Source organism: Medicago sativa, chromosome 7, assembly GCF_051527215.1.
Source record: "Medicago sativa cultivar Bolivia chromosome 7, Bolivia_mono, whole genome shotgun sequence".
Taxonomy (NCBI): domain Eukaryota; kingdom Viridiplantae; phylum Streptophyta; class Magnoliopsida; order Fabales; family Fabaceae; genus Medicago; species Medicago sativa.
The window spans coordinates 76,565,580-76,576,181 of NC_140755.1; the positions used below are offsets into that span (position 1 = coordinate 76,565,580).

Here is a 10,602-nt window from a genome sequence, read left to right on the forward strand (position 1 = left end):
GCCATCTTTTTAAAAAAAAAAATTAAAAATGGGTCTCCGACCCAATTTAAAGTCAGAGTGTAGTTTTGTATGGACTTAACCATCAAAATTGACACTTGGGGAAACCAAACCTGAGACCTTGACTAGGGTATACGTTGTACATTAATTATCTACAAAAATGAGTTATTGTCACATGCTCAAGTGCACCTTGTTTAGAGGCCCCTTAACCATTTGATTAGGGATTTGATTTATGTCTGATGCATATGAAGAAACATATGTAAAAAGTCTCCATTTAATCGCACACGTGAATATCATGATGATGACTTCACCTTATCAGCTATTTCAATCTCTTTTGTGCTTCAAATAGTGGCTTTTTTTCCTGCTTTGCCTAGATAAGGTAATTTCATTCCTTATGCTTGAATTCTTAATAGGAGTAAAATATTTGATAAACAAAATTTTAGTCAAAGTATTTCATATAACAATAGAATTTTTCTATATAGAACTTAAACAACTTAGACTTGATCCTCGAGTCAGTACGGGAAAAACCTCAACTTGAACGCAACATCAAATGATTCCATAAGTTATGAAGTTGCCTGCCACATATTTAAAAACTTATTAAGATGTAAATGTGGATCTTTGACAAGAGCTCCACTCAACTTCGCCATAATTTGCAGCATAGAAAGGTAATGCTACAATTTAATTTAAGCAATCTAAGAGAAGGACGGTTAAATTTAGTAAGATTAACAACTCGACGATTAGATAAGAAGTGATGTAAGTAAACAATTATATATCCCTTGCAATGTAACGGTTATGTTTAAATAAAAGAAAGAATCAGAGCATGAACTTCTTCTTTCAATATTCCATTTTAACCCTATAATCTTTATTTACATTGAAGTCGCCATAACAAATAAAAGTTACCAACACTTACTCTGGCACAAGTAGCACACGTTTGGGTTCCTTAAACTCAATTATACATTTTTTTAAAACACTCAATCAATTATTTTACTTAGTTAACATCTTATTTACTAGTTCTCATGAGCATAACTTGGTTAATGGCAAGAACATCAAATTTTACATGCAAGGGTCACGGTTCAAACCCCAAATTTAATACATAATTGATTAATTCAACACTCTAATCGACAAGTCTATAGGAATACGCAATGACAACTTTAGTGAAGGGATCACTATTGGGCTCAACAATGGAGTGGTGGGTCATGTGGAAGTTAGGATTGAGGGAAAGTGCGTCATCAAATATAATAATAGTTCATTAGCAAGTACGTTTATTCAATATCTTCAAGTATTAAATTCATTTTGATATATATTTCAGATTATCAAATTTGAATCTTTTCTCAAAGTTCAGAAGCATAAAACAAAATTCAAAGGATCACAACACAATTCAAATACCCCCTTTCTTATTGTCAAAAAAAAATACCCCCTTTCTTGTGAATTTCTTCTCAAAGTTAAGAATATAAGAAAAAATAAACAATTTTGGTTTTAGGATGGACTAAAATTGCGTGAAAGATAATTTTGTAGGGACAAATAACATATCTAACCCTTTAAAACTTGTGCAACTTTTTTCTAGATTGTGAAAATTTTGTCTTCTCTAGACAGCTGCTTCAGGATAGGATTCCGACTCGACATAAGATTTTTTTCAAGAAGAATTATAGTTGATCCTAGTTGTATTTCTTTTGTTTTCTTTAATGAGCATGCACAGCTAGTTTGTAAGAAGTCTTTTTTTAGGCCAAGTGTGGTATCTTGTGTTTAGGTGGTTGGAGTGGAAGTTTGTTTTACCTTCAAATTTATCGAATCTTCTTAGTATTATATAAAACTTAGGTGAAGGAAAAAGGAGAGGTTATGTTTCTTATTAACCGGCAAACTATTGTGTGAACCACGTGGAGATCTCAAAATGCTCGCCTTTTTGGATAAGGAGACGTTTGTGCTCGGGTTGGTAGATAAGGTTAAATTCACCTCTTGAAAATGGTTTTTAAGAAAACATTCTAGTCACGGTTGTTCCTTCTATGAATGAGATCATCATGTTGGGAGTTTAGATGGTTTTTTGGTGTTGTTTTACCTTTGGCTCTTGTTTTACTACGCGAAGAGATTCTTTGATTTTGTCATCCCATGACTTGAGTACTTGTACTCAATTTCATATACGTTTGTACTTCTCATTTTTATTTATATATAATATATTTTCCATTCAAAAGAAACTAACACAAAAGAGGTCATAAGAAGCTCCTAATTGTGGTTAACCATTGATGCTAAGTTTTCCATTTTGATCATGTGAACTGATTGATGATCGACCTCGTATGTCATCCGTGGATAGCTCGGATGAACACAACAGTACCAAATAAATTATCCAGAGAAATTGAAGATATACCATCACCACCTTTTAACATGCAAACATAATATGAGAAGCAAATTCACATGGGAACAAGAAAATCATTGTGTGAACCACAATGACAAAAAAATACTCAAATGACATAATGGAATAGCCAATAAGGACGGGGAGTGTCATAGTAAGGCATATTCCTAAACAGCTTACCGACGAAAACGGGAAAAATCTAGAGTAATAACAGTCGCTAACAACCACATATGCAAATGCAATCCGCGGAAACAAAAACAAGAACCAACAACTATCTGGCATTTAAAACCCTGTTATTCAACTTTAGGTCCTAAGCATGTTTCAGGGCTCTTAAAAGCGGAAATTAACAACAAAACAGTCGACAAAGGGGTCTATAAATACCCTAACTTCCATATTGCATAGTCACACAGAGCATAATTAATGACAAAACAGTCAACAAAAGGGTCTAACAATATCTTCAAACAGAGCATTCACGCCTGCTTCTGTGGCAGTCACATCAAGCTGGAAAAAAAAAAACATACACATCAATCGAGAGAGAAACAACAGCAAGTTAAAAGAATATTTAAATTGGAATAAAAAAATCATTTAGTTGGTTAAGCTTTGGCTTATTTCTTATAGAAATGGAAGTGAATTTGACTTTTCCAGACGAGGGGTGCATTTAGAAGATAAAGTGCAGAATTATACTGGTTCAATGGAAGACCAGTGATTGAGATTTAAATGACTATATGGTTTCTTAATTTAATCCCATTGATTCTTCAATGAACAGTTGTCATTGCAATTTATCCTCTATGCACCCCTTAATAATAGGGAAGCCAAATGGAAATACTTCTCTTAACTTTTTTATAAAAAAGAAACAGAAAAGTATGTTCAATTTGTTTCTAAAAGAAACAAACTTGCAGACAGTTGCAGATAATAAAATCTCACAAACAATATTGACTATCATCATAAATATTAAAGGTAAATGCTTCCTATCACTTACCATTGTGATTCACCACAGTTGAGAATACAAACAAGGTATTTACTACCAATCACCGACAGTATATAGCCTGGTCAATGAATGGCGGAATTTGTTTTATTTCAGTGCCAAGTTCTTGTTCAATCCTATACCTGGACAACATAGAGATACAAACACATCAGAAATCAACAGAAAGTAGCTCTGAAATTCAAATTCATATCCAACAAAAATACTTACAGATTGAAGCGATCCTCATAGGTTATCAAGTTCACTGCTAAACCAAGGTGCCCAAACCTCCCGGATCGACCAACCTGCATATCAACAGAACATTCATGAGAACCCATAGAGAGAATCATTATCGAGGTAGGGGAGAAGGAAGAAATCAAACATACCCTGTGCAGATATGTTTCTGAGTTCTTGGGAAAATCAAAATTAATAACAACATTCACTGCTTGGATATCTATTCCTCGAGTGAAAAGATCTGTGTTTCAAATGAGAAAAACAAGAAGTTAATCATCAGATCTGTTATAAATCTTTTATTATAACACACATTATCACTCAAAATATCAACATTGCATTAATGAATTACATTAATTATATAAATTATGCTACTATTAACTTATAAAACTGACCAGCAAATGAAGGAAATAAGATAAGAAAAAGCTACATATTTAAGAAAGTCGCAGTAAATACAAAAAAAAAAATACACTCTTGCTCATCTATAGCAGGATACTGAATTGCCATTAACATTAGCATACCAGTACAAACGAGATTCCTGCATGCACCATTGCGGAAGTCGTGGAAAACTCTATTACGGTGGTCTTGCAACATCTTTGCATGTATATAGAAACATGAATACCCTAGTTCTGTGATTTTCTTAGCAAGGAGTTCAACTCGATTCACCGAATTGCAGAAGATGATGGATTGGTTTATTTGCAGCTGAAATAGAAGCCATTATTACTATCATATTCGAATCTTGCAAATAATAAAATCTACAATATCTTGGCATGGACATCACATACCTTAGAAAAAAGAGTATTTAGGCAGTGGACTTTCTGCCTCTCCTCCACAAATGCATAAAATTGTGTAATACCCTTCAGAGTAAGCTCATCCATAAGGTTAATGATATACGGCTTACGAAGATATCTATCTTTGAAGTCCTTTACAGTAACAGGAAATGTAGCTGAAAACATTAGGATTTGACGGGTTGGGGGAAGAAATTGAATCAGCTGCTCTATTGAAGGCTGGAACTCTGGGGAGAGAAGTTTATCAGCCTGAGAGGAAGAAAGATATATAAAATCTCTGTTTGATGTATGATTTGCTGCTAAAAGTAATGATGTTAAAAGTGCCATAGCATTAACACGTGTGAAGGACACAAAGGTGAAGATGATCAGACATATGTGATCAACACAAATTAGAGATCAAATAGAGCTGCTGCATCTGCTGCAAACTTAGCAACAAAACTTACACAAGGATAGAAATTCCTTATCCTATCAGACCAAACAGAAACATAACCAGATATCAGACAACACAACATTCCTTACTCTCATCTTAAGTCCTCTTCCATAAAACAATATCATCAAGAACAGTTAATAATGCTCCTCTACAGAACGCTATATAGATTAGTAAATGGAAAATGCTAACATGTGCCCTAGGGGAAAATGTTAAGGACCTCAATATAAAATATATACTTTTGGATTCCTGAACGCACGTGTTAGCAAGACCCTTAGTAAAATTCAGGGGAACAGTCATTACCTCATCCATGACAAGCATAGAACAATCTTTCAGAACACAGACACCCTTCTTCGCAAGATCCAATATTCTTCCGGGAGTACCAACTAGCAGATGAACAGGTTGATATAAACGCATAATGTCATCTTTCAGGCTGGTACCACCTGTTGTGACCATAACTTGAATTTGTAAATGCTTTCCAAGCTCTTTACACACTTGAGATGTTTGCAGAGCCAACTCTCGTGTTGGAACGAGTATAACAACTGCATCACAGAACAAAATAAAAGGCAATGATCAAAACATTGGTAGAACCTAAATCAATAATCACTCAAAAACAAACTAGTCATGAAATAACTAAAAGCAAATAAAAATTAAAGCATGCATCAATACAAGAAAACACATCCTTTGCTATTTTCAACTAACTTTGACAATTGGCACCAAGAAACTATCAGAACATTTGTTATGAAAAAAAAAATAGAAGACTCAGTAGGCCATAACACAATTTTGTTGCGCAATTATCTATAAATAATAAATAATGAATTAATATCAAGAACATGGAACAATTGATGGATACACAAAATACTGTATAGTAGCCTCACCTAACTTATATTCCCTCCGGCGTGATATAAGTGAAATTTGACCAAATTATGCATATTAAAAAAAGTAGTTGATCACATTTAATCAATGCAATTTCAATAATAAACAAGCACATTGCCTAAATTACCCTTCATGACTAATAATATGATTCATTGAAAATGCAAAAATCAAATGAGATGTATGCTAACATTAAATAAGAGAGTAGTGCAATTTGCTTATATTGCATTCGAAAAATATATGAAGAATTTTGCTTATAATTCATTAGGGAGAGAGTGCATTCATCACATGTTGATATTATTGACAGCATTAATCCAATGTCTAAAACAACAACTTATCCACTAAAAATAAGTTTGTTCCAAGGAAATTCTAAAATTTATAGTAAAAATGAAAAATCTCGGGAACAAATTGAGCCCGAAATGCAAGTGTTTTTGGTCAAAATGGTGAAAACAGCTATGTAGCCAAACTTGTTTTTCTGAATATTCACAAAATGATATTATTAAACTAGCTGAGTGCTGACAACAAGCAGTAGGCTACCAGAATGAAACAGAGACATAATAAGGCACAATCATTTATACTAGACTTCATATCATCGCATAAACAAGGAGAAGGAACACACCTTGAATAATATTGTTATCTTGATCAATTTTTTCCAATGCAGGAATGCTAAATGCAGCTGTTTTGCCTGTTCCATTTTTAGCCCTAGCAAGAATGTCACTGCCAGTAAGGGCAATTGGAATACTTTCTTCTTGGATAGGGGAAGGCCTTTCAAACCCCTTCTCGTATATTCCCATTAGCAGCTCACGCTTCAAAAAGTAATCCTCAAACTCATTTCCCTTAGTTGCTGTCACGTCCTGGGAAGAAAAATTAACATAAGGTCAAGACTACCCCAAGATGATAACATTTAGCAGGCTTTCAAAAGGATATTATGAAATATCATTTGAAAATATAGCCACAATCTGACATGTAGCACATAATTTAGGATAAAAAATACTTGTTAAAAAAAAATTAAGTCTATAATACTAGAAGAGTTTTCAGTTTTGCAAGCATGTTTATACTCTGAATTTTAAAGTTTGAATCGTCTAATAACTGAAAGCATGGGCTATAGGGTACAAAAAATTACATGAATCAACAAAATGAAAACTAAAACCTATTCATAGAATCAACTCCATAAAAGAGGTGTCCTGTTCTGTACAAACTCAAAGATCGCAATTCCCAAACAATATATATGATCAAAACATAATGCATATTTTAAATCAACAATCACTTGGAAATTGGAATATATATATATATATATATATATATATATATATATATATATGTATGTATATATATATATGTATGTATATATATATATATATATGTATATATATGTATGTATGTATATATATGTATATATATATATATGTATGTATATATATGTATGTAGATATATACATATATATATATATATATATATATATATATATATATATATAGATACATACATATATATATATATATATATATATAGAGGAGGGATCCATTGACTCCAAGAGTAAGTATAAAGAGTTACTCCAAATCTCAGCCGTTAATTTTGATATTAATTCATGGTCGTGATTAATAACTACAAGTCCCTACCATAAGGTTTCCTACTCCTTCTTCCTAAACAAAACCATGATAATACACAGGTGAAAACAATCCAAATTAACGGCGTATCCAAATTATGAACTTTTGCAATTAAATTAAAACGCAAACCAAGGCCATTTTATTCGAAAATCTGAGTCTATTGCGAACCTTTAGTGCAAACGGATTTAATTTAAAAAAATATATATCTGATTCAGTTGTGAATTATTGCAATTGAGAACTTTGCAAGAAGAATACTAAAACTTTTATTGTATCCGATAGAAATATATGAATTTAATTGAATCTTTTGTTTTATTCGATAGAAGATCAATGTTATGTTATTGTCTCAGATCCTTTACTTATTGATGTAGGTAATCTAGAATTTTAATATCCAAGAAAGTTATTAAATAAATCATAAGGTATTCCCAAATTGCATGATTTTCTAAGATTCATAGGTGTTGATCTTTCTGAGGCAGGAGATTTCTGTATAGGTTATGGGTTGTTTAGGAAGAAGGAGTAGGAAATCTTATGGTAGGGACTTGTAGTTATTAATCACAACCATGAATTAATATCAAAATTAATGGCTAAGATTTGGAGTAACTCTTAATACTTACTCTTAGAGTCAATGGATCCCTCCTATATATATATATATATATATATATATATATATATATATATATATATATATATATATATAGGATAATAGCTTTTAATTGTTCAGAATCATACCTCTGTCCTATAGCGTGTATCAGCTGGTGGAAGCTTTAGTTTTGCCTTCCAATCTTGTGAACTAACAAACAAAATTAATTAAGAATAAAATTAGAAGACATTCATTCCTTAAGAAAAACAAACACATTAGCTTTATCTGGCAGTAATGATTAAATTTGCAACAGCAAAGCATTAGAAATTGATTGTAAAAAAATCATCTAAAGTTCTTGATTATATCAAGTAAAAAAAACTCTAATATGATTCTTCACTGGATAGAAATAATAAAATAATATCAAGAGTCATTGCAATCTAAGATAGGAAAATTAACTAAACCATAGTGGAAGCAGATAGATTGCTTACAACCAAATCGGGGCAGGATCGGGGTGGGGGTCACAAGATTGTAAATTGGGGCAGCGTAACACGGATCGTAAGATCCTATCAGGTTCATAAATTGACTTTGAAACATGTATATAGAATCATGTATATGCATAAAAAGTATAAGTGGAAAACCACTTTGAAAAACCACAATTACTCAATCAATAAACAAATAAATTGTATACTTATTAATTAAAAAGTAATATACTAATATACTATATTTTCTTTCATTATTATTTTTGATGCAAACTTTTATTATTATATGTCTCAAGTTGGCAACAAAAAAAATTACCAAAAAAAAAAAAACCAGAAGAAAGCAAAACGGTAAATTAATAGGCAAAGTATATAAGTAGTAGGTAACAGTGAGTTAGAAACTGAAAGTCGTAGCCTTTCGCATGGTATTCTAGGTTTTTTTTAAGCCTATGGTGTTTTAAACAAGTGGGGTGCAGACCCGACCCGTGAAACACATCTCAGCGTAACACAATCACCATCTGCAGAATCGCTCATTTCTACTGGTCTCACGTCTATGTGCAGCTATCCCAGCCACTCCCACTAATTTCTGATTCAAGCCACTCACAAACACGGCAAGGGAATGCAAGATCGTGACAGAGTAAGATTCTACGCTCCAAATTGCGATTTTGTCTACCTTACTTTCAACAGTATAAGAAAGAAGAAGAAAAAAAAACTGAGCTCAAACTCTCAAGCCATCAAAATCAACAAACATTAACAGCAAATATCCTTCATAAGAATATAGGCTTCTCTCGTACAATTCAATTACATATCATCTGATAGACTTGGGCAAACTAACCACTCACTCAGAAATTGATAAATATGGAAAAGGTCCCGTGCCTTAACATCAATAATTCAAAATTCAACACGACAAACATACAAACTGTATTCATTATTTCCATCAACATGCATATGTCTGCATAACACAGTAAAAAAAAACACAGCAATATTGGCAATTGCAGATCATGGAAAATAGCGGATTGTTCAAATTTCGCTACTCAACACTGCTATAGTGCTGCTACAGCCGGTATTTCACAATATTTTGTACTATAAATAGCATATCGCAGAACAATAGCTGTTTGTTCAAATTTCGCTATGTTGTAACCACTACAACATTGAAACACAAACAAATCGTAATTACAAGACAAACACACAAACAAATACACAAATGTAAAAAGTCAAAAAAAAAAAAACAAAAAGAGCAATCACCTAGGGTCATTTGTTTCAGACTGTACAGTCTTCTCAACCTCCTCGACGACATTGGTGTCGGTACCACCACCCAACTGGTTCCTCCTCAGCCACTGTTGTTGCTGCTGCTGCTGTTGATTCTGCTGCTGATAGTGTTGTTGATTCTGTTGATGATGCTGATAGTGTTGTTGATGCTGATGCTGATTTTGCATCATGTGCCTCTGCACATACTGTTGTTGTTGTTGATAATGTGGTCTCTGTTGAAACCCGGTGTTCAAGTTGTTTGCATTGTTCGGGTTCGAGTTCAAACCACCACCACTACCACTACCACGTCCTCCTAACCCAATCCCAGGTGGATATATCCCTCTATTGTTGTTGTTCATGATTCAAAGTTTCAAATCTTTCTACCCAAAAAGAATGTACAATTAAAAAAACTCAACTACAAACCTAGGGTTTCTTCTGAATCAGTGAAACGATAAGTATACTCAAACCCCGTAAATCGATGAATTCTCAAGACAAGATGGGGTTACGATTAAAGACTAAAGTAACGAAATCTTGGAAGAAAAATGTGAAATTTCTAAGGGTATGATACAACTACAAGATCACCCAAAAAAATTGGGTAGGGTTGAGAATTTGACCAAAAAGTGAGGATTTTTGTACAGATCTACGCTACAAGAAATGTTTGAGGGTTTGATTTTGAATCGAGGAGCGATTTGTTGAAGAAATCGAAGAGAGGAAAATTGATTTGAAGGGTTAGGGCGAAAGAAGAGTAAGGTTTCAGTCTCAATTTCCAATTGTTCATAAAAAAAACTTGTTTGTTTGTATGGATTTAATGGATTTGTGTGTTTTCGAACACTCTAATGTAATAAACTCCTATTCTTCAATCTTCCCCCATCTCCTCTAACTACAAATAATAATATACTAGCATAGTTACTAATCTACCCTTTTCCAAATCTAATCACACATTCTTTAAAACTCAAATTCATGTCCTTTCATGTTTTCATATTTATTTTGAGTGGTGATTTTCATGCATCATGGTTTGTATATGAAATTGAATAGATATAAATTTTGTCAGTGAGTTATCAATAGGTGATTC

General features: G+C 32.9%; 1 protein-coding gene across 2 annotated transcripts in view; it reads right to left on the reverse strand.

Annotated features, from left to right (window-relative positions):
• The window catches only part of LOC146908638 (DEAD-box ATP-dependent RNA helicase 8-like), a 30,535-nt gene extending 20,148 nt beyond the window's left edge, over positions 1 to 10,387 (reverse strand). Inside the window, exons 1-10 of one of the 2 annotated variants that reach the window (XM_085724024.1) lie at positions 9,528 to 10,387; positions 7,956 to 8,016; positions 6,241 to 6,475; positions 5,052 to 5,290; positions 4,319 to 4,570; positions 4,055 to 4,235; positions 3,689 to 3,777; positions 3,534 to 3,607; positions 3,321 to 3,448; positions 2,345 to 2,842 (exon numbers count right to left, since the gene is read on the reverse strand). In XM_085724024.1, the coding sequence (XP_085580150.1) occupies positions 3,370 to 3,448; positions 3,534 to 3,607; positions 3,689 to 3,777; positions 4,055 to 4,235; positions 4,319 to 4,570; positions 5,052 to 5,290; positions 6,241 to 6,475; positions 7,956 to 8,016; positions 9,528 to 9,889 (1,572 nt within the window). In that variant the 5' untranslated portion in view covers positions 9,890 to 10,387 and the 3' untranslated portion in view covers positions 2,345 to 2,842; positions 3,321 to 3,369. Of the gene's footprint in view, positions 1 to 2,344; positions 2,843 to 3,320; positions 3,449 to 3,533; positions 3,608 to 3,688; positions 3,778 to 4,054; positions 4,236 to 4,318; positions 4,571 to 5,051; positions 5,291 to 6,240; positions 6,476 to 7,955; positions 8,017 to 9,527 lie in introns of those variants that run through there. The other variant, XM_085724025.1, reaches the window with a different exon arrangement.
• Positions 10,388 to 10,602: the final 215 nt, after the last annotated feature.